The 25,510-nt window shown below is 35.7% G+C and overlaps 1 protein-coding gene across 8 annotated transcripts in view; it reads left to right on the top strand.

The window, feature by feature from the left end:
• LOC128996290 (multiple PDZ domain protein-like) overlaps window positions 1-25,510 on the top strand; it is a 395,615-nt gene that overhangs the window by 225,548 nt on the left and 144,557 nt on the right. For all 8 annotated transcript variants that reach the window (XM_054421514.1, XM_054421510.1, XM_054421513.1 and 5 more), the window contains 6 exons: window positions 1,296-1,514; window positions 4,099-4,203; window positions 7,473-7,598; window positions 8,022-8,180; window positions 9,819-9,992; window positions 12,113-12,203. In XM_054421514.1, the coding sequence (XP_054277489.1) occupies window positions 1,296-1,514; window positions 4,099-4,203; window positions 7,473-7,598; window positions 8,022-8,180; window positions 9,819-9,992; window positions 12,113-12,203 (874 nt within the window). The remainder of the gene's footprint in view (window positions 1-1,295; window positions 1,515-4,098; window positions 4,204-7,472; window positions 7,599-8,021; window positions 8,181-9,818; window positions 9,993-12,112; window positions 12,204-25,510) is intronic.

Raw genomic sequence — 25,510 nt, 5'->3', positions numbered from 1 at the left:
ATCAAGAATAAAATTATTTCAGAACGCATTAAAGTCAAAAGTCAATAATTTATTACACGCCTCTGTTGAGTTTTTCGGGCTGCACTATTAGTCTGGCGGACTCGTCGTGGCTGGCAGGCCCAGTCAGCTGGCCTCTGCGTAGTGACAATAAAAGTTAATACTCTTCCCTGCGGCAGTGCTAGCTGAATATTGAAGGAGATTTGCTTAACTCCCGGACTTAAATTCAGTTATTAACTCATTTGTTTGGTTAAAATCAAGTAGGAAAGTGTGAACTAACTACTAACATAACTCATGCAAAGTTGTATGTTATTCTTTTAAGTAAAAGTACTTACTTTTTTTGTTTGATTCATTTAGTTTTTCGCAAATAAAACCGTTTTGTAAATAAAAATATTAGTTTTACTTCAAAGTCAATTTGGCGCTTTCAAGTGGATCTGACCACAGAGAAGAAAGAATAGAGGATGAAAACTGATGGGATAACCGTGCTCATATAAGCTCTGGTATGTTGGGGTGGAAATGTATTAGTATGGAGTAAGGAAGAGCCCAAACGGTGATGGCCACTTAGCATATTTGCACAGCAGTTGTAGTGCACAGGATCTTCCTACCACTTGAGTGCTGTAAATGAGAGAGAAAGGATCAAGAGAGAAAGGATGAAGGTAAAGGCTATTTGTTGTAACAAATAGAATTTACTCAAGACACCTGTGACTGGTGCTAGACACCACTTAAATGTACCATTGAATGTATCTTCTGTTTCTTACCTCTCTGTGATCTGACTAAAAGTGTTAGATGAAAAGCGTTATGAGAGCCCTTGCAGCAAAATGCAATTATGACATCTAGTTAAGAATCATTTTCATAAACAGTTTTTTTTGCATGTGCGCCATTGCCATTTTTATAATTAATTGAAATTCAAACACTTTTAGGTGAAAGCGGTCCAAAAACATTAAAGTTTTGTGAATGTTCCGGGAATCAAACCTGTCCCTCCAGCACCGAAATCTGTGACGCTAACCACTAGACTAGCAACACATCCAATATTCAAATAACTTAGGTCTCGCTTAATCCAATAGATAAAGGATAGTAAAGACACTTACACACCTGAATAGAGAACCCTTATATTTTATTAGTCCAAATTCCAAAGGCAATACCATTAACAATTCTGTATAACACTTAAGTGCAGTTGACCAATTGGGTTGTGACAAATATATAATTTTAAAAACATAGGCTAAAGTAGGCTATTATAACAAAATACGCATTTGTTTTCTTTAATTGTGTTAGTGATGTAATTTTGATGTGATGTCTAGGTTGACAGCTCAGTCAGTGTAATACGTCGTGGTCAGCTGCTGAGGTCAGCCAGCACAGGTCAAGAGGTCGATGCTGTAGGTCTAGACAACATGACAGTGACCAACACATCACAGTCCCAATCCTCAGTGTTGTTGGCCAAACATTGGGGACCGGAACGCAACGTCCATGTGCTGAGAGAACCAAACTGCAGTCTGGGCATCAGCATAGTAGGTGGCAAGGTGAGCAACATTCAAACCTTCTGTAAACACTGTCTGTTAATTAAGGCATCTATCGAGCTCCCAAGAGGGCCAAGCTCATGTCTGAAACCAGCGCTGTTCTCTTCAAGTCATCCACAACTTACACCATTTCCACCTGCTATTTGATAATTGATCTTGTCATAGTAGAAACAAAAATGTATAGGCAAATATGCACCAATTATTTCTAGAGTACCTGGGACCGAGCTTTGCTCGGGGAAAAGCATTAGTTCACTTTGAAAGCACCTTAGTCTGTAGAACCCACTGTATTTTATAGCTTTAGTTTTTATTTATTGTTGACTATGTCTATTCCTTGTAAAAGGTCAATGACAATAAAGATCTTGATTCTTGATTCTTGATTCTAGTATTGGAGATGCATAAATCCATTCCCAAACTCCACACGGCTCGCCTTCACCACCATTTCCTACGTCATCCCATTTCCTGTTTCCCTCCATTCCCATTGCATTTAAAGATTGCAAATACCTTAATCTAATCGTCATAAACAGTTCCCACACTCCGGACTACTCGCCTTGACTACTTCCTTCACCACTTCCTACGTCGCGGACCTGTTTCCCTCCCTTTCCATAGCATTTTAGGATTGCAAATACTTTAATCTAATCATCATAAACAATTCCCACACTCCGGACTACTCGCCTTGACTACTTCCTTCACCACTTCCTACGTCGCGGACCTGTTTCCCTCCCTTCCCATAGCATTTTAGGATTGCCCATATCCTTATCTAATCGTCATAAACAGTTCCCACATTCCGGACAGCTCGCCTTGACTACTTCCTTCACCACTTCCTACGTCGCGGACCTGTTTCCCTCCCTTCCCGTAGCATTTTAGGATTGCCCATACCCTTATCTAATCGTCATAAACAGTTCCCACACTCCGGACAGCTCGCCTTGACTACTTCCTTCACCACTTCCTATGTCGCGGACCTGTTTTCCTTCCTTTCCATAGCATTTTAAGATTGCGGACACCTTAATCTAATCGTCATAAACAGTTCCCACAATCCGGACTACTCGCCTTGACTACTTCCTTCACCACTTCCTACGTCGCGGACCTGTTTTCCTTCCTTCCCATAGCATTTTAGGATTGCAGATACCCTAATCTTATCGTCATAAACATTCCCCACACTCCGGACTGCTCGCCTTCACTACTTCCTTCATCACTCCCTACGTCACGGACCTGTTTCCCTCTATTCCCATAGCATTTTATGATTGCCTTTATTACTTCCTTCACCACTTCCTATGTCGTGGACCTGTTTCCTTCCCTTCCCATAGCATTTTAGGATTGCAGATACCTTAATCTAATCTAATCGTCATAAACAGATCCCAGACTTCGCACTGCTGCCCTTGACTACAATCATAGATAAAACCATAGACTATAAAACATACTCCCTACAATGTATCGAGTAATCTTCAGTATAATCTTTGCTAAATATTATGCTAATTATTAAGTGATGTTTTCCTTTTGTACTGTATTTGTAATTTGCTAGTATACTGTGGGTAGTTGGCTTACTATGAACACATGCTACAACTTCAAGTCTTTTGTTTACTTTATCCTTGTTATTTAATTCATCCAACATGGTTACCTAGCAACCCATAAGACTAATGTTAAAAAAATGTGATTTTCAGTTTCATTTTTCTACGTAATTAGATTTTTGTTGGCAGTTCTAACTGCATGAAACTCGTTTTTAGGCCAAAAATAAACTATTTACAAGATTTGAAGAAAATCGTCGGAGCCGTTTTCGAGATCTTTCTGCAAGCAAGCAAGCAAGCAAGCAAGCAAGCAAGCAAGCATACAAGCAAACATTGCTCGTATTAGAGTATAGGATTACTATAGTCTATAGCATCAACGGCTCTTAAGTCCATCACCAGTTAGATGACAGTGAATGACAATGAAGTTAAGTGTTTGGAAGTATAAAATGTGCGTACGTGGTGGAGGGAGTTTAGAGGGGGTCGTTTTGCACCATGCTTTGCACAGTGAACTGTAGTCCGACCTCGGTCGTTCATATTTAAGGCAGTGTTCAAAGTAAAGAGAATTATGCATGCAGGTCGTGTTGTGTGTGACTGGAAAAAAAGATTAAAAAAGATTACCAGACTTTGGGCATTTGTTTATAAAACTATCAAGGACAACAATAAACTCTTGATAGTCATAAACACCCTGATCAGGAAGCAAAGTTTCCTCAACTTCATCCATCCACTGTCTGATGGAAACTAATAAACGCTGCCAACCCCTTTGTGTAGATGTGTACGGTCTTCCTTTGGCAACTTTTACATTTTAAACCTCTAAGGACTTTTCCACATACTCTACACACCTGACAACTTGCAGCGGATTTCAACTGTCAGCACTCAATTCCCAACCTTCAGAAACCTAATTACGAAGGGTAATTGATACTTGGTTGGATTCTAGATATTTTACTGCTACTATTATGTAGTATTTTATCGCTACTACTTGATGGGAAATTGCTCAAATTATCCTGGTTGAATTTACATTGGTGTAATTTAAAATGGTGTTCCCTGATGATTTGGTATTATGCTGATGGTATGTTTTGCATGACCAGGTTGACTTGTACAATGCCGGAGGTGACAGTGGCTCAGCCATTTCTGGTATCTTCATCAAGAACGTCCTGCCCCAAAGTCCTGCAGGACGCACAAACGAACTCAAGGTACTTTGTTACTGTCATTGATAATTTTTGACCATCTAAAACAATAATACAGACAGTTAAATTTGGCATTATAATCATCTCATAGTGCAGTTGCGATTGCGAGAGACGATCGTGGTCAGACCGCAAAATATGCTCGGGAGTTTAGCCGCAATAGTAAATGACAAGTATATTATTACCGAGACAACAACATTTACTTATAGGTGTTGCTGGGAACATGAGTGACGACCACGGAATGACCAAGTTGCCACGATCACGAATGACGATATTTACTTACGGGTATTGTGTTGCCGCAATTTTGACGATCATTGATTTATACCAATTATATGAAAATTATTATTTCCCTGTACGCCTTTGCGGGCCGTAGGTTGGAGACCCCTGACATAGACTGTTGAGTTACCGGGTGTCAAGTTATTGAGCTTTTATTGTACAAGTTAACACTAATAAAAATAACAGAAGTTTTCATTGACAATCTTTTGTAAAGAAAAAAAAGAAACTTCACTTATATTCAAAATATACTCTTTACCTAATTGATCATTCCATCAAGCAAAATCACCTCACACCTTTATGTAATACAATTTAGGTATTTCATACAGGTGTGAATATAACAAAAAGTTGCCCCCTGGTGGGGTTTTAATGAATTTAATTTAATTTTTTTTTTGAACTACTGAGGACATTACAATCACAGAGCTGCGCAGTGGAAATAAAGATGTTAAGTGTGGGCCCTGTAATTAAATATCCCAGAAGTCCGATTTAGGGACCGTGAGAGGTCTGATATGTTGTCCTCCTTCACACCCTCTTCAGCTTAATTCTAACACTTCTTAAAACTAATAGATGTGTCTATTTGAACACTCCATGAATTAAAATGTGCTGTTCTGATGAAAGATTGTGATATGAATTGATACTCTGTAAAACTGTAAAATTGCAAATAATAATATTGAAATATTGATTGAAAATATTTGTGAAACTGTTTGTTCAGGAAATATTTATCAAAAGTAGGACTTCAAGATGTTTATATATACTGGATTCGGTTAAGCCGATTGCTCATGAATTCACCAATTTAACATTAAACATTATGAACTGAGCTTATAAAAATTGCACTGTCAAAATATATTTACAAAATGTGATCATCAACACTCATTGTGAATACTTTGTATACCTCTTTCAGTTAAGCCATTTACCTCTTTACTTTACCAGTTTATACTAATGATACTAACAGCTGAAACACAGGATAATGAAAAGATGGTGATTTGTAAAAATACTGTATAATGAGTCGAATTGAGCTGTGATACAAGTAACAAATATAAACAATGTAATAACCTTTTTTGTGCACAATTTAACAATATTTTGAAAGAGAGAGTGAGAGAGTTGATTGTAAGATTGAATGTTCAAATTGGCGGTTTGTTAATTTTTTTAAAACTGCAAAGTCTCGGGAAAACCTAGCCTTGATGATTTTATTTATTTGTTTTGGATCACCAGACTCCCCAAAGATGTTCGTAATTATCAAACTGGCCAGTTTACAATTTAATCAAACAGGGACTATTATGTAGGTTTGTGATCTACATCACTCCTTGCTGATCAGTGCAACGGGGCCAATCGACTGCTGAGTCGATTATTTGATAATTTTTATTTAGTATTTGATATTTATGAATTTAATGGGAGTCTATCCTCATGACCCTTTATCAACCCTAGCCTTCGACCGAGCACTCTGTTACCCCCATTTACGTTACACAATCAAACTCCCACTATTAAAAAATGTAATACTGTTCAAAAATTATTCTACACATGAAATTCAAACGTTTTAAATAATAATACTGATGATGATAGAATCTGACTTTACATAGAATACAAAAATAATAATATCACAGATAAACATTGCTCTTTAAATTAATATACCATTTCAATTAATTTAATAAATAATTTTCATTTGACTAGGTTCACTATTATAACTTAAATTCTTTGTATGACATGACCAAATTTAATAAATCATTTTATCCTGAATCGTGACCATGTGCTCTAAGTAGACCAAATGAAACATGAAAATCTCAGACCAAACAAAACATGATTCATAACTTGTAAAACGAGTGGTACATGTGAAAAAATGTGGCAGATTGGCAAGACTATTTTAACACCAAAACACAAATAACACAAACATTTACTTACGTACACATGTCGACACATTAACATTCATTCCGACGAAGATTCACGCGTACCGAACATTTAAAAACTGACTCGTGGTAATTTGTGACTTTTTGTCTAACCGAGCGGAACATCACGACACGGTTTTTTCTGGTGTAGGACTTATTAATTCTTGTTTTTTCGAGCTGGCGTTTAATGATTCAATTGAAATTACCTTCACGACGACCCGCTATTCGCTAGAAACTGACATTTGCTATCGATATGATGCATGTACGAATTTTCATCACGAACGCGAACAATCAATCCGGCATCTCAACTGTCTCGACTTAATACTAATAAAACACACCCCCAAATGCAATTCGGCGAAATTTTGACAATTGCGATCGTTTGATGCACGTACAATTTCCGCCCGAACGCTAATTTCCGAGCTACGAATTAAGATATTAATAAATTCGTCCTACACCAGCGACAAAACGCGACTTCACATGTTGACTACGCGATTACTGAGCCACGAGTGACGACGAGACGTTTGCACGCGACACGGTTCGAGTGTAGTATTCCTCCGCGTTACGTCATGTTGGACTGACTTGTCCATTGCCTGGCGCGGATTTTAAATCTTTGAATTTAAAATCGGCACACTTTGTTTCATCCTTTTTTCTGTACATTTGAAAGTTCAAATACACCAGTGGAAGAAGAAATCAATCTGAGGTGAAATCATGAGATAACTTGTGGTTTTGTTAGGGAGGCTGTTTTGAAGTGGTTTTTACGTTATGGTTTGTTAATTACATTACATCAAGAGTTAAAGAGCCATTTATCTAACTGGCTTGTGTTATTTGAGGGATAATTGTAGACATTTTCCATCACAATTAATTATAAATAAACATTTTAAAATCAGGAATCTGATTCCATCCGTTGGTGAGATAGTACTTAAAATATTAGGGATTAGTACACAAACCCAGCCTAAGCAGGAAAATCACAAAAACAACACTTAGTGATTTTCACAAGATGGTAGTTCATTTCTTAAAAAAACATAGACTTACCGTTACTAAAAGGCGAAAATGAGTTACAAACAAGGGATGATTTTTTGACATCACTAAGTTAGAAATTCTAACAATTAAGCTGTGTGTTGACAGACGGGTGACCGTATCTTGGAGGTGGATGGTATTGACCTCCGCACGGCCAGTCATGAGAGAGCTGTGGAAGTGATCAGGGCCGCTGGCAACCCCGTCAGGTTCTTGGTGCAGTCTCTAGTACAGTGGGTGAGTCACTCACGTTGATGTGTCATATATGCAAATTGTTTTTATAACTCCAAACTCTTATAATTCCAAGCTATCAGAAAACGAAGAAACAGCACAACTCCAAGTTCTAATACCATACGTTTCCAACCCATCATATTTCCGAGGAAATATGAGAAAAAGCTGGCAAAATAAACATTTAAACTTGGTCAATTTTTTTTTAATGCTTCTTGTATTGGTTTTTCTCCCAAATTCACCTTGGTGTATACTCTAAAGTCTATATCTAATATCTACCAAAATAGCTGGAAACATCCAATAAAATTGTTAATCTACAAACCTAGGCGTCTTCACAATGTTTACCATTCATTCATATTTATGTTTGTACTCTTCATATTTCCATCACTGAAGGAATTGATTAAAAACCTATTCTCTCTCTTACTTTTTCAGAGTGTTGACAGTGAGAATGAAGGAGCCTCAGGCTACAATTACAGCCGAGGGATGTCTGTGAAGAAGAAGGCTCCTGCTCCACCTTCACCTACAGATCTACTCAAGGCCACCCCCTACCCCATCCCTCAGGCTCGTACACCTACCCCTGAACTGATACAGGTACTTACATAGATATCTGTAGACGGATAATGTATGAGTAGAAGTGGAAGTGTGTCTGTTGAGCCCACAGGTACAGCAGTGATGTGAAGAGTCAAGTATTTATTATAAAGACGTATTTGATACTTTTTCAACCAACTCAGTACACTTAAGATGATATCAACATCAGTGATGATGACTCGTAGTATTCAAGATGGAGAACTATTCTGACTAGAGTTCTTACACTCTGTATTCAGTGCGGTTGATTATTAGTAGTAACTGGAGAACGATTGCCTCGAATCCAGAGCACTTGGAATTGAGCAGTGTTGACTCGAAAGTGATTATAAAAATGTTAACGGGCTGACATTTTATCAGTATATTTTTCAAACCTACTTTGGAAATTGTATATATAGTTTTTAAATGTTCAGTGCATAAATGGTGAAGTAACGTGAAATCAAAGTTTAAACCTTATGGAAGGGAACGCAGCATGCTATGTTACTATGATCAATCAATCATTGTATGCCAAAATGCAAGACTGCAGTTGGTCGGATGGGAGGAGGCGGAGACAGCAAGGTGGTTGTAGAGCCTTTACCAAGGCCCTGGCCCCTCGCCAGGCCTCTGTCAAGAAGTACTCATCATCAGAGGAGAGTCATAACAAGTACACTGTATATTCTGTTCAGTTAATCATTGTCTGCACGATGGCTGGACAGATGGGAGGAGGCAAAGTCAGCAGGGTGGTCGTAGAGCCTCTACCAAGGCCCCGGCCCCCCGCCAGGCCTCTGTCAAGAAGTACTCATCATGAGAGGAGAGTCATAACAAGTACACTGTATATTCTGTTCAGTTAATCATTGTCTGCACGATGGCTGGACAGATGGGAGGAGGCAAAGTCAGCAGGGTGGTAGTAGAGCCTCTACCAAGGCCCCGGCCCCCCGCCAGGCCTCTGTCAAGAAGTACTCATCGTCAGAAGAGAGTCATTACAAGTACGCTGTATATTCTGTTACATTAATCATTGTCTGCAGAATTGCTGGTCAGATGGAAAGAGTCAGAGTCATCAGTGTGGTCGTAGAGCCTCTACCAAGGCCCCGGCCCCCCGCCAGGCCTCTGTCAAGAAGTACTCATCATCAGAGGAGAGGCATTACAAGTACACTTATATTCTGTTACATTAATCATTGTCTGCAGGATGGCTGGTCAGATGGGAGGAGGCAGAGTCAGCAGTGTGGTCGTAGAGCCTCTACCAAGGCCCCGGCCCCCCGCCAGGCCTCTGTCAAGAAGTACTCATCATCAGAAGAGAGTCATTACAAGTACGCTGTATATTCTGTTACATTAATCATTGTCTGCAGAATTGCTGGTCAGATGGAAAGAGTCAGAGTCATCAGTGTGGTCGTAGAGCCTCTACCAAGGCCCCGGCCCCCCGCCAGGCCTCTGTCAAGAAGTACTCATCATCAGAAGAGAGTCATTACAAGTACGCTGTATATTCTGTTACATTAATCATTGTCTGCAGAATTGCTGGTCAGATGGAAAGAGTCAGAGTCATCAGTGTGGTCGTAGAGCCTCTACCAAGGCCCCGGCCCCCCGCCAGGCCTCTGTCAAGAAGTACTCATCATCAGAGGAGAGGCATTACAAGTACACTGTATATTCTGTTACATTAATCATTGTCTGCAGGATGGCTGGTCAGATGGGAGGAGGCAGAGTCAGCAGGGTGGTCGTAGAGCCTCTACTAAGGCCCCAGCCCCTCGCCAGGCCTCTGTCAAGAAGTACTCATCATCCGAGGAGAGTGATGACGAGGAGGACACTCGAGACATGGAGGGCCGCATATACACCAAGAAGGGAGTAGAGGTAAAAACATTTCCCAGACATGTTGTAGTTCAGTTCTATGATTGATTATAAATTTATCTTTTGATTCGAGTTGAAGGATGGTCTGTTAATCAACAAACTTAATGGTGTTCACTGTTCACATGATTTTCCCTTATATCCTAACATTTAATTACATGCATTATTTCCCATTGATACTTTTTTGAGTTTTTTTTATATAAAAAATTATAAAAACGTCATTGACGCTTAATAAATAATTGTTGCAATCCATTTACTATTTTACACTTACTTTTTTGAATTTCCATGTAGATAACTAATAGACCAGGCCAATAAATAAGAGGATTATCTAAAAAGCAAGGTCTCCAACAGGCTTTCATCACTGCCAATCATTGTACTGTAGTTGCAATCTGACCAACACCTGTTCTTTACTATTCTAGCCAGTATCCACAGTTAAGTAGGTAACAATTTGCTTTTTTGTAGTAGCTTATAACAATGGGAGGGAAAATCAACAATACCACAAATCATGTATCACAAGTTGTGGTTTCATTTTTATCCAATTTGTTTTTTTCTAATGGGTCAATCCATGTTAAAGTCCATCACCAGTTAACAGATGTGGAATGAGCTGTGGACACAGAAAACGTTTGTAAGGTGTAGACATAGTTTAAAGATACCCGTAATCATTTGCACTGTCTTAGCTGGCTGTGGTCGTTTGTCAGGTTTTAAGTAGTTGATTAGATTAAGGAACTTTACATGTTGTGGTGTGACTGGACAGAAGGTTTCCGAGCTGCCTAAAGCCATAGTCTAGGACAACGTTAAACACTGGTAGTCTTAAATTCATCAATATATACAAGTAAAGTTTTAACTCATTGTATACAGTCTTTTTCAAACTCTTTAAGCCACTTTGTGAATTTGTTGCATCTATGAACGTTTCTTTATACACATTTCATTAGGGGATGATACCTTTCCCACGGATACCTATACTGTATTCACAGAACACAATTAAAACTCTTATTACGTCAATATTTCTTCACATCATTATCAGCTATGTTGTAAAAGTAAACGAGACTAATGGTATTATAGTGGTCAAAACCAGCTGGAATAGTTGTCAGAAAATAAAAAACGTAAATCAGATTTAAGAAATGAAATAGCTTGCTTAGCTGCAACTCAAGCTTGTTGGAGTTCTTAATTTAGTGAAAGCCCTCATAGCTTACATGATTAATTTTGGTTTATAAAATGTACAACTCCTTTGAAGATTACTATAAAACACAGACACAAGCATGATGTGTGTTAAAAATGTCATTAATTTCAATATTATTTCAGTGTTTTTAATATTTTATCTAAAACTTCCACTGTTCATCATCTTGGACCTATTGTACTTGTCTGCCCAATACCAGTGATCTAAACAGTAAAGTTCACTTATAGTAAGCCTATGTTACAAGGCAAGCCAGGGATAACTGTATTGTCATTCTTCTACATGGTGTTTCAGTAAAGCGTAGCGTGCTATGCAGATTCAGATTCTACATGCAAAAATAAGTCGAAAATGTAGAATAAATTTTTTTTCGATTTTGGCTTAGTTTAGCTGTACCAATTTGTATTTTTTCGGTAGATAAATAATAATAACTCAAAAACCTCTGGTGGTATTTTTATGAAACTTGGTATAAGCTTTAAGTCTGCATGTATAAACATTCTCTGAAAATACCTTTCGTCAGGCTCATCAAACATCAAAATGGTGGCCTTTTAAAATGTTGTTTTAATGGCTGGTTTTCATGAAATAGTACTTTAAAAAATTTAAATGGCCGCCATTTTTATGTTTGATGAGCCTGACCAAAGATATTTTTGGAGAATGTTTATTCCTGCAGACTTAAAGTTTATACCAAGTTTCATAAAAACACCTCCAGAGGTTTTTGAGTTGTAAATTATTTTCAAAAAATATAAAATGGCGGATTACAGCTAAACTAAGCCAAAATCTAAAACAGCTATTCTACATTTTCGACTTATTTTTGCATGTAGAATCTAAATCTGCATAGCCCGCTACGCTTTACTGAAACACCCTGTATACCAGACTCAGAGAAACCCATAAAACATGTATACCATCTGAAATTTATATTCCTACAAAAAAATAAAACATAATTTCTTTCTTTCAGATATCTCGTGCGAGTGCGGGCAACGTAAAGCGAACGAAAGAAGAAATAGATGCTGACCCAGAAGAGGAGGATGACTTCGGCTACACGCAAAGTAAGTGATTCATTTTTTTCAGTGTATTGGGGTGAAGTTTTTATCAATGCGGAAGTTAAGAAATAAAGACTTAACATGCAAATGTAGATCTTACGTGACAGTAATACTATTGCATTTGCCTGTGAACAAGGTAAGAAAGTTATTCAAGTAGCGAGGGACGAGTACTAAAAGGTCCAGCTGGTTTTATTCCTTGCATCCGTAGAAGAAACAATATTTTGGGCACTTCATATATGTTTTGAATTTCAAACCTCTTTGTCCTGAAGAGTGTAAGTTGCCCTCAAAGCTTTGACTCTTGGGTCTAGTGCTGCATTCTAGTGTTATAAAAGGTGGTAACTCAGTTGCCTTCATTGCGACGATGTACATGGCTTAGTTTATGTGTTGTCTCCCATAGTTGGCCAACCCTCCAAAAATTATTAAAAATTGTAAATTCTTAGAACTTACGTAAATTGTATGTTCTTGGATAAAAAAACACATGTGTTAAGTTTATACTCCAAATACTGAGATGAAAAAAGGAACCGAAATATAATTCAGAACTAAAACCATTCTACCTAACTGTTATTCTACTTTAGCAAATATTTTTTTACCTTTTCGAGCAAAGATAAACGGAAATGTTAAACTAATTTTGTGTGGATGGTTATAGGAATAACCCAACTAATTTCTGAAACATTTTCCTACACTAAACAAACCTGATTACTTGGTGGATGGAAATAAAATTGTTTTATAAACTTGCTAAATGTTGCACTGCCTACGTTTGACCTATAACTCCAATCAAGATCATTAACAGCTTGCTCTGGGTGGGGAAGGGGAGGCCTGTTGGTGATTGGATTCTACTGTACCTGGGTAATTGGCAAAATTTCCATAAATTGTTCACTATGGGATCCGCAACAATGTTATATTTAACAGGATTTTGAGTCGTGTTTTGATCACCTTTATATGGTTTATTTTAAAATTACTTGTTAATATGTAATGACAAATACATCCATGGACCGAACATTTTAGTTTGTTTCAACTAACCTAAGACAATAGGGTTTTTGTTTACTTTTTGTATTGTTATTTCACATATTTTACAACTACTTTAACAATACAAAACAATCTAATTATGAACAATAGCTCGTCCTCTAGTCTAGTTGTATAAACAAATAGTAAAGCACTAAATTGTAAAATTAGAAAAATATATTTTGAGGGGCAGTCAACTCCAACATGCAACGTCGAACATATAAATAGACTTCTGATTTAATCATAGGACGAGATGTATACTTGTACTCTTTAAACCCTACACTTATATTAGTCTCATCAAGTATTCATTATTGTATGTAGATGGTAATATACTTGAAAATCTACAAAAAAGTATATTTTTTTAGGAGGTGGTGTGGGCACCCCTTATGTTTTAAAAAGAGTAAATTATTTTATATCAGCTTTTAATCCAGCCAAAAGTGTTTCTATAGGGGGAGGGAGTGTTTTATACCAAAAACCAGAATTTTACACCATTCGCTGTATTTAAACGGGATCGGAGATAAACAATATTTTAGGCTCTGATGCCTGATTTTTGTTTTGTTACTAATTTCAGATAAACTATTGCCCAAAGTAATTTCATTATTGAAAACATAGTATGATAGCAAGGTTTAAAGAGCTTTTTAATCATGATAGGGTAACAAGATCACTCTGTACGGAGCAGGATTTTTTACAACTAAATGTTGTAAAAAATCCTGCACAGGATAAAGCGGCATTTCTTTGACTCTTTAAGCGGTATTATTGTTTTGATTATATAGGAACACTGCCAACTCAGTTTATATTCGATTGGAGTCTTAACTCTACAATACAGTTAAAGTGCAGACAGTTATGGTGTCAAGTTGATTTCTTTGTCAATAGTTTTACCCTCCTCTAAAATATAAGATGTTCACACAAACATGTAGTACTACCCAATTCAAATATTTGGCGAGCGGTACTACTGGTAGGTGGTAGGGCACAAGACGTCAGTCCTTAAGGTCCTAAGTTTATAACCCACCAATTACCAACGGATATTTTACCAGTGATAATTCCGCAACCCTCTAAGCCTTGTTTGAAGTAATGTGTAAAGAGTTCAAACATCTAATCATAGATAGTGAGAGTGTAAGGTGTAAGGAGAGGGGTCAATTTGTATTCAGATCACAAATGAAGAATATTGGCCATTGTTTGGCAGCACTTCCTGCCTTCAAGGCCTCTTGATGCCTTGGCTTACTTTTCTGCTAGTGAATTTTTAAGTTTAATTGCAAAATCAAAATAGCTTTATAATCCTAGTTATTTTAAAATACACCTTCTTGTTTTAAAACTATGATTATTATACATCTGATTCTTCCAATCTACATTGTTGTTATACCAAGCAAACTGCCTGAAACTATTTGGTATTTAGTAATTCTTTAAAAATTCTTCATAGTTTCCTATGAAAAAGTATATTTTCATCAATCCAATGTTTTATATTCTAGCAGAGCATATTATTTTTATTGCACTCTGAAACTCTTGCTGTATTTATTTAGTAGTTACATCACTGTTGTTTTAAAATACTCAACAGTATAATCGCCTGAATACACCCCTGCTATAATGTAATAAAACCAGAAATTATTAAATATTTTACACATATTGTATAGAGTGTTTTTTCCCCAGACTTAATCTTGACTCAAATTCTTTTTTGTGATTGGTTAAGGCCAATTTATATGTGGCGACTGATATGACTGAGTCGCTCAGCGTTAGACAGAGAAAATTACAAACAGTAAATTTTGTAATTTGTTTCATACTAAGCTAAAAAAGCTATTAACATTTCACTAAAAAGATAGAGTCTTTGTTAGGTTTTCTGTTGCAGCAAACTTAACTATTCATTAATCCTAATGTTATTTTATATTGGGAATAAGTTTGATATTTTTATGGTAAAAGTTTAATGAAAATTGAATCAGGCAAATGAAAGTTTGCTTAGTATGCAGATTTGCTGTGGCAAGGGTATTTTATAAGGTTTGCTTATTATTTGATAAAATTTAATAGAATATTTTTGTTACTATATTTCATTTTTAACTGTATTCTGCCGTTGTCCAGGATATTTATCTTTGTGATAGTTGAAAGAATTATTATTGTTAATGCTATCAAGCTGCATAAACAGTACAGTAAACTGATTTTTTACATGTGACATATGCACTGCAGTGTTGCCAGCTAGTGCAACCACAATCTGAACTCAGGTTCAGCAAATGTCAATCTTTGTGTGATTGCTGTTTCATTATTATCAATGCAGCATTGAAACTGTCATTATTTTCAATGAGTTTAAGTATTTCTCATAACATAACACTGCACTTGAACAACAAGTGTGGGTGTGTTAGGCTATAGTTTTATTGGGTTGGGTCGGTTCATCGATAGTATATTAATTTGAACGATAGTATATTAATTTGAACGATAGTATATTAATTTGAACGATAGTGTATATTAATTTGAACGTTTGCTGTTTGTAAAACCTAGGTACTTATGTACTTCTATTTTTGTGGTAAAATATAATTATTTTAAATTCTAATTTTAGTTTGTTGGTGATTTAAATAACATGACTTTTTCTAAAGTACCGTAGAATGGGGTGAATAAAAACACTTTTTGACTTTTAAGCTTCTGTAAAACCGAAATTTTTAATTTTTAAATTTTCAACACTAGCTCATATTTTCGGTCTTGAACTCCTCTACTCAAACCAGTTATCAAATTTTTTTTCTTTTTACTCATTAAGCAGAAAAAAAATAAAATATGGCTGTTTCTATTCACCCCGCACTTTGGGGTGAATAGAAACACTGTGTTAAATTGATGATTGTTGCTTTTCCTCACTTACCAGGGGCAATAGAAACATGACATTTATGCTTGTTAGCTTAGGTTGTTGTAAATAAAAATATTTAAAGTTAATTAACACATTTATTTATAAGTACGAAGTATGAAAACGTCGTTTTCATAAACCCTTATCCAAACAAATCGGAGAACATAAATGACAATGGGTGAAATCAGAATAACAAAATCTTACATAGAAACCAACTAAATGAAGAGTAAAATCAGACAAATCTTCCTCAAAATACAACACTCCCTTAAATCTACAAGTTGTACACGGCTTGGGAGTTGGAAGCCGATCGTACTACGTCATCGACTTTGAAGAGGGCCTCTTAATCTCTCAGAACTTGTTGGTTTGCGCAATTTTCTTGATGAATCTTCCTATTTCACCTTCCTCGTCAAATTCAATAACTTTTGCAACATATAAACGATAGCAAGTTTTGTTTTTCCCCATTACTTTGACAATTACATGATCATGAAGGGACAACTTTGAAGACTCACTGATGTCTTGAGCTAGGTATGCTGGTTCTTCTTCATCAAATTAAAAAAAAGTGTCTTTGTCACTTTCTTCCAGTGTGACTGATGTAGAATCATCTTCATCTCTGGTATTTTTTTTTCTTTTTTGGGGGGTTTTCTGGGCACCACTGGTTAAAAAAAAGTGTTTCTATTCACCCTGGTTTTGCAAAATCATGACATAACCTAAATTAAAAATAAAGTAAAAAAAAATAGTTTATTCTAAGGCTAATCTATTAACACACTTGGTTTTAAGATACCTAAGACAATATAAAAAATGGTTATTAACATAAATACATGTAATAGGTTCATACTTAGAGAGAAAGTTTTGAAAAGAATGTTTTTCGCAAAAATTTTCAAATTTTGTTTCGCATCATCCAACATCCGAAGCAGTGATACCAATATGCTAAACTAATTTTTCCCAGGTAGATAGGATATGGTTATAATGGGGGAAAATAATTCCCTTATATAAAGTCAATGTATAACAAAGTTATAAAAATGTGAATCATTCATTGAAGTTTTGTTTCTATTCACCCTGTTGTTTCTATTCACCCCATTTTACGGTATTGTTGGTGGAACTATGCCTGATTATCTATTCAGAATTATTATTATTTATTTACACTTCTAACTTTTTCTAGGTAGTTTTTATTGAAAGATGTACAGAGTGTGCATAGACTTTAGTTTAGGGACTAGTTTCAATCGGCATTTTCAAATGTTTGTACCATTTTTGTTAATTATTTGATCTTTATTGCAACTTAAAACCCACCAAATCAAAATAACTAATGAAATGTTGGGTAGCTGAGTGGTTATAATGCTCGCCTACTAATCAAATGTTCACCGGTTCGATCCTAAGAAAAGTCAGTAGCTTTTTGATGGTTCGAAACTGGACCCAGCTATTCCTGATCATTGGGCTTTAAATAAATGATCCTGGCTTATGAAACAGCTGATCTTACTTAGTCAGTAACAAAGCTACACAGATCATCTCACCCATTCTATACTCATCCTTTACTCATATTTGGGTTAAAATAGCACCTAAGTGGCATCCCCATCTTAATGGTTGATAATTGATAATTGATAATTGTATTAATGGCTATTTTTTTATTATGTCTTCATCCCAGGGCAGAGCTAGTGTTTGCCACTAAAAATCTCAGCTTTGAATTTGAATTAATTGTTTGTATTCTTAAAAGGAGAACAGTTTAATACATTTTAATTTAATCAATTATAATTTTTATTTTATTTGCTTTGATTATATACAAAGTAATTTTCTCACTATAAAGTTGATATAAGACCATTTAATTTGATTTTGTAGTTAGTATTTTCAATACTATAGAGAGTTTTATTAAACAATTTTAAATTTGCAATAATAAAACTGAAAAATAAATGTTTATTCACTAGCATTTCAAAAATGTCAATCTTCTATACAGTATAAATTTGAATAGGTTGATCAATTGAAATTCAAGTTACTTTTTTTATCCATTTAGCTATAGTGTAACCTTCTACAAATTGTATGTCTGGAGAAGTTATTCAAGTGGTTTTGAAGACACATTGAACACCATGTACACATCAAAGACAATGGTGGCTGTATAGTCTAGTCTGTTACACATTCTGTTCTGCTCCATTCATTAATACTGGTCAGTTGGCTACCAAGATGAGTCTATTCCAACTCAAACTAGCCAACTAGCCTATCAGGCTATCATCTCTGTGCTATTCTGGGGTGGGTGGGTTGTGAGGCACACTGTTGTGCAACTGTTACTTGTCACAGTCCCATATAAATAACAGTTTCTAGTCACATGTTACTTTTTATAAATTTTAAAACCTGTGGCTAGTTTTGTATTGATTATCGTACCATTTAATATTATGTTTTTTTTCTACTTTATGGCTGTTTTCAAATTATGTACAGTAGTTATTGCTTTAAAAAAACTTTCGGTTTATTCATAATTCCTTATTTGTTCGCCACAGGAAGTCCCCATCCCAGACCTCCTTTTTTTAAATAAACTATGGATTCTACCAATAATTGGTCTACAATAAAACATTTTCAAAAGCTGTTTCTATATTACTTAGGCCTAGTAAACAATCATTACATTTTGTAATATTGCCACGAACATCATAATTACTGCTAAAATAATTTTCAATTCATCCAATACCAATAATAATTATCAAAAATCGCCCACAATAATTAATTCCACTGTAGCTAGAGATTTCATTAATAATTTCCTCAAATAATGTACGACATTTCAAATTAAATTCAAAAGTAATACAATAAACAAATTTTGTGACAGGATTTAAAATGCAATGTTAATCCTTTAAAATAATAATCTGCAAAATACACCATCATTAAGCCCAAAAAGTTAATGTAATCGCGTTTCTTTCGAGATATGTTAGTAGCCGTTGCGGTAACACGTTGCAGTGAGATAACAGCTGAGTGTTGTAACAGTTGCGCGAGAGTAACCTATTGCCGGCACCGTTACACCGCCTCGCGCCGATCACTGCAGAGTGCAGACTGCACTGCTGCTGATCGCTGAGGCAGAGTCAGTCATTCAGTGTTATTCGGTGTGCGTTGCTGCGAGTGTGCGGGCGAGTGTTGTGCCAATGTGCGTCGCGCCATGCTGAGAAATGGAGACTATTGTGGAAGACGCGGAGTCGGAGTATGAACAAGGTGAGGTGGGACGCAGCTATACTACCTTAACCTACAGATCAGCTGATAGCATTGTTGTCGGTCGGCCACGGGATTCTAGTGTCAGATTGTGTGTGTGCCTGAGTAGTGAAATGAGTTGAGAAAAACAACACGTTTAATTTGTAACTGCTATTTCGTTGTTAATACAAATATAAGTTTATTAATTTCTGATCAGATTGTGTGTAGACTTAACAAAATCGATTAATTATTTTTCTTTTATATGGTTATCATTGTCGATTCGTATAGTTTATGCTGAGAAAAATGGACTCAGAATTTAGAAAAGCAAAACATTTACATATTTAACTGTCAGTTGTTTCAATGCTGTAAACACATTTTTCAGTCTCGAAATATTGCATTCGTTCTGTGTGTAATAACAGTAGGCCTATTGCTATTTGTTTTGTTTAAAATAAACATTTATGTTAATTTTAAAGAATGTTGTTGAAGGGATTTTCTATTTTATTGTTTTCATGGTAATACCCAAGACCACAAAACGGCTGTAATTATTTTTTGTTGTCATTAAAAACACATAAGGCCTATGTTGAAAATAGGTAATGTATAAAATACGTCAGCAGGCAATATTAGAATTTCGTGAAAATTGCCTGATTTGAATTTAATAATCTGGATTAAACATGTAAACCATTATAGCAGGCCAGCTCGAGAGGAAACCACCGTAAGGGTTTTTTTTAGAAGAATTATATGCTCTAAAACAGTTTTTGACAGTTTTTAATAAGTAAAAAGTAATTTTGTTTATATTTAGACTTGTTAACCTTATAGGCCTAATAAGTTTAAAATGCAACCATTGTCGTACAATACATTTTTATTCTGCGTTATCAAAAGTTGCTCTACCTAGATAACTAGTGTATCTAAATATTTAATCCTTTATTTTCAATATTATATTATGCTAGTTAAAATTCTTTTACCCTAATATAATAATAAGTAGGTATTTTTGTTGTTGAAATTTTTGAACGAATAAATACGCCAAGCAATTCAGTAATAGATTTTTGGTACAAAGGTTTTTTTTCGCTGGGTCTGCACTTATTTTACAATCTTAAATTGCTGATAAAAAAATATTACAACTCAAAGTCATCCATTTCGTAGGATTTGCATTACGAGTAAAAAAGATTCTGTCATTAATATTGAAGTAACGTTTCAAAAGTGTTGCTTATAAAAAAAAAAGATTGGTAAAAAGGCCTAGATAAAATACCACCTAGGCCTACGTCATAACATTTTCCTGGAGTCTACATGCAGCGACGGAAAAAAACTCAGTTTCAACTGGGTGTGATTTGGCTTCATCAGACATCGATATAAATACCACCTTGGGCAATGATAAATCCCATTCTACATACTGTACTAGTTTCCATCCAGTTTTCCAAATGTTCAGTTCACACGTAGTTTCAAGCCAGCAGTTAATGATGCAAACCCGACTGGCGGACTTAATGTTGCATGAAACGCCCAAAGCTTAAAGCGGCTCAATTCGTTGATGATGTGTTAAAACGTGCCTCGAATAAATAAATAATTTTCTCCGCAATTTTGATTTTTAATGATTTTTTCGTGACAAATAATACGTGCGAATACACGATTTAATTGCGCTTAATCAGAACAGTCTATTTTTGCACCTGTTTCGTCTCGGCGATGAATCACTGATTGGTTTAACGCTCAATGAAAGGGACGAATTAATGTTGAATACAGGTTTTGTGCTTGCGAGTTTAAATTTGAAATGCGACATTAGTTTAGTAATGACTTTTGCTATGACTAAACAATGTTTAATGCTACTTTTATCTTTGGGAAATTTAATTAACGAAAGTCAAATTTAATTATTACAGTTTTTACTTTTGAATTATGCAAAGGAAATTACCTTAGTATGTTCAGACTTCGATTAAAGTTAGATTGGCTTCAATATTTTTTTTTTATGACTGTGTGTTTTTACGTATGCCTCGTAATTAACGAATTTACTTTGTTATTGAACATTTCAGTACAAAAAAACTTCCTAGGCTATTAATATTTTTTACAACTTGACAAGCTAAGTATAACAAAAACTAATGTAAAATTTACAATCCGAATAACATTGACAATTTACGATATATTTGAGTCGGGCACGTAACGACCAATATTTACAACCGACTTAAGATGAACGAGTAACGTAAAAACTAATAGTAATTTAATGTTAGAAATCAATGTAATATCGACATTCAGTATAATGCAATGTCAATCAAAGTAATAATAACACCTGTCAACGTATTATTGACAATCAATGTGTAGTTGATTGGTGTTATTGGTCTATTTGTTATCGCCATATTTTTACGGGCCCTTGCAGGGCACATTCATGACTTGAGGCTTATAGAGAGAAAACTCTAGTTTGTTACAATTTTCCGCGTTGTACGTATCGTGTGTGATCGGCGGCTTCGATAGTTACATAGCTGGCGTGACATTTGTTACAATTCGTGTGGCAACATATTTTACGCCATACTACACTGTTTTAACGAACTTCCCACGCAAGTATTTAGTCCAGAAAACTGCTGTTTGCCGCCAGCTTAATCAAATGGGGTTTCATTGCGTACTACTGTTATGCAATGAGTTTTACCGGACACCAATCAGCTGATTATACTTTTATACTGTATTTTGTTGGCAATGAGTGGTTGTAGACAAAAACATAACCTCGCTTAGAGGTTATGACTAGTGATTTTTAGTCCTTTAATTGGTGGTAATATATAAGGATTTGTAGAGATTTAGTAGTATGGCGTAAACTATCGTACGTAACTCGTCCAAAATGTGTTTACCGGACTCGTATGGTAATCCCGTACTCGACTTCGTCTCGCACGGGAACGACCACACTCGTCCGGTAAACACTTATTTTCAGGACTAGTAACGTAATATACTATTTCCACGTCTGTTACACGCGGTCTGCGAAGCTGTTACAAAAGTAACATTTAACACCTGTCCATTATTGCGTTACACGTTTGGAAGTGTTAAACTGTTATTTACCCCAGCAAGATGGGTTGCATATTGTTTCACTGTTGTGTCAGACATTGCATGATGTTTTCCTTGAGTTCAATTCTGTATGAGTAGGCTGTAAGAGTTTAAAACGTATAAATGCTATATTTCGAAGATTGTAAATAAGTATCACTTAAATAGTCTAGTGTACGAAGGCCAAAATACAGTTTGTGTCAGGACAAATCAATATCAAGTCTAGCGAGACCTAACCACTCGTTAGTACTGTCTAAAACTAGACGGGTGTTTTCCCATAATTTCCCTAAAAACTCCCGGTGCTTAACCTATCTTAAAGAATAACATATACTCAACGTTTAAAGTCAGGAATCGCATGGTTTTACTAAAATGTGGTCTAAAAGTAGTCCTGTATGACGTTATTACCGTAAAAGTATATACTATTCCCACTGGAGGATTTTTGGGAAAGTATACATCTCAGTTAACAGTCACCTTCTATTGACTGGGCTAATAGGAATGATGGTTTTAAATCTGTGGTCGCTGGTTAGAAAGGATTTAGTTGAAAATATTAAAAATCACGATTTTCGCATCTTTTACGTTGTGAAATCTTAACCAAATAATTATTTTTTTTATTGGGATGACGAACTAACTGTGAATATTTTTATATATCAATTTATTGTAGAATAGAAGAAATCGATTAAATTGTGCTTAAAAAGAGATGATTTTATAACATAAATAACTTTGTATGTTTTCAATTTAAGTACATACGAAAATTAATATATCGTACACTTGAATCAAATCAAACTTTTCAATTAGATTATGTCTGGTAGAGATATTAATTTCCTAATAAGTAAGTCACCATTACTAGTTTTACTTAAACACATGTTTCAGTAATATTAATAAACCCATTTTAATGCTACAAATTGAGGAAAGGGAAACGATTGCTTATTTTCTAAGCATAACTTGTTTTTGTACCAAATACTAAAAACACAACCAGATATCCTCGAACAAAGCTTGACCACCATTGTTTCATACTCGTTTTCACATATTTCTAATACAGTAGATGATCCCCCCGATAAATTAAAAGTGACTAACTGATCGTTCTAATCTCTTCGTAAAATATCCGTAAACCCGGGCACGTTCCAATATAAATCACAGTTTGTTGTTGGTTCGGTGATAAATTCCGCAACGGTTATTTACCCTGTAACTATTGGATGTCTGGCGTCGCTTAGTGGTGTTTCGCTTGGAGACAATGTTGGTTTGGTAAATGACCGACAGTGAAAATAACAGGAGTTATAGTTTTAATAAGAGCTGTTTGTACGCTTGGTTTAACTATGGTTAAATTGTCAGTTTGTAAGTTTATCCGTTTGTATATTTAGTTTAACTGGTATTAATTTGTGATAACCGTCGTATTTTTTTTTCTCTTTTTTGTGGAGAGAGTTATAAATATCCACTGATAGTGTCTTACATATTTATCAATTTTGTGTTCTCGATTGGTGAAGTAAAGCTTGATGGGCGCTTAACCATCGTTATAGTTTAGTTAAAAGCCTTTCTTGATGGCGGGATTCGAACCAAATCGCGTTCTAAACACTAGACAACCTATGTATTACTATAGCATTAATATTAATTGACTGATCTTATTGGCACACCGTTGTACGTTGTCACGTTTTTTGGTAAATAACTTCTTCATCGTTCTTTTTTTTTTCTATCGATTTCAAAATTGAAGTAGAGATTTTGAGTAAATTAATTATCAAAGCATCATAGTTTTGTGGTACGCTTGAAGATGATGTATAGGGCATTTTCGCCCCTGTACCTGTACCTGAACTGAAAGAAATGTATCCCTCAAAATCTCAAATTTATTCAACTGCAATCCTTAAATTTAAACAACTACGAGGTACAAATAAGTCGCGCTTCTAAAATTAATAGTAGTAATTATTTTCTACTATAGGCTTGGATAATCGCAATATCGGTACCATCTTATGCATCTTAACTCCGTTTCAAAGAAGGGTTAAAGTAACTAGTATTACTTAAAGAACTTCTATACCATCACCATATATAAAAGATTCATTCATCTACATTATCTCTGAATTAAATTTTGCACACAAGCTGATGCATTTAGATTACATTTTTTCGGAATCCTTAGTCTATGGTAAAAAGATAGATCACCATTAATCATACCCAGTTACTATTGCGTTGTATGAATAAGTAAAGGTGTTCCTACCATTTATACAGTGACTGGTTCAATGTATTTACGTCGCTGATGTTATGCTACAACACGCAGTGGCGTAACTACGTTGCATAATGTCGAGATATAAACACTCAAAACTCACACAGCTATCTGTCATATCTTGCACACTAGCAGGTCTGCGATGCAAGGTGTTAGTTTAGTACTATATTCAACGGTATTTTTAAATCATTGCTCAAACCCTGTACTATACCAAACTGTACAAAAATCTTATGATTATGGACCCAGTCGGCACATACTGTGCTGATATATCTAGTTGATTTTGTCGAGTCTCACTTCTTTGCTAAGCATTAACTAAAAGGACAATTAATTTATTGTTGACTATAGAGTACTTTATGTCTCTATCAATTATAAGAGTACGGGCAGCAAATCAAACTTCTTAGGTGCAAACTCTATGAGAGAAGTGTTTTGTTATATTTTTCGAAAAGACTGGCTGTTCACTTAAAAATTTTAAAGCCCAGTCCACATGGCGATTTGTCTCCGGAAACATTGCCGACCGACTGTCTCCGTGGTGTTGCCTTTTGTATCCGGCGATGTCTCTAGATAGTCGCCCGCCTGTCTTCCAAATGTCGGCAGACAAATGTCCGTGTTTCTGGAGACAAAATACAGTGTTTTCTGTTTCCCGTAAGCCTAGTCCACACATGGAGACTGAGTCGGCCGACAGTCTGTCAACACAGTTTCGGATAGGCCTAAAAGTTTCCGATGTGTTTTGCTTCACATCGCCACTAGCCAGCCAGCCAGTGTTTCTGTGTTTGTTAGTATGGCGACCGAGAACTGTGTTTACAGACCGTCGGCAAACAATTGGCCGACTGTCTGTCGACTGTACGCCGACAGCCGGCCGATAGTCGGCCGACTCGACGTCTGTTACTAGACCTACTGTTGGTACTTTGGAATTAGTAATAAAATAACGCATAGCTTTCGTTTAACCACTAGACTTCACTATTTCAATCAATTATTGAACTACATTTTATGTATAAAAAAATATCGTACAATTATTAATTATTGTAACTCAAAATAATATTAGTATGGGGATTGCCGTAACAAATATGGAAATTGAATATTGCAATGTAAATAGCCTGGTCTATGTTTCAAGTGTTCACCACATTGTGTGTT

The sequence above is a fragment of the Macrosteles quadrilineatus genome, unplaced genomic scaffold, assembly GCF_028750875.1.
Source record: "Macrosteles quadrilineatus isolate MER2022 unplaced genomic scaffold, UCM_ALF_1.0 Scaffold_6__1_contigs__length_79288215, whole genome shotgun sequence".
Taxonomy (NCBI): Eukaryota; Metazoa; Arthropoda; class Insecta; order Hemiptera; family Cicadellidae; genus Macrosteles; species Macrosteles quadrilineatus.
The sequence above is the reverse complement of the archived record's forward strand: the minus strand, read 5'-3'. Positions and strand labels throughout refer to the sequence as shown.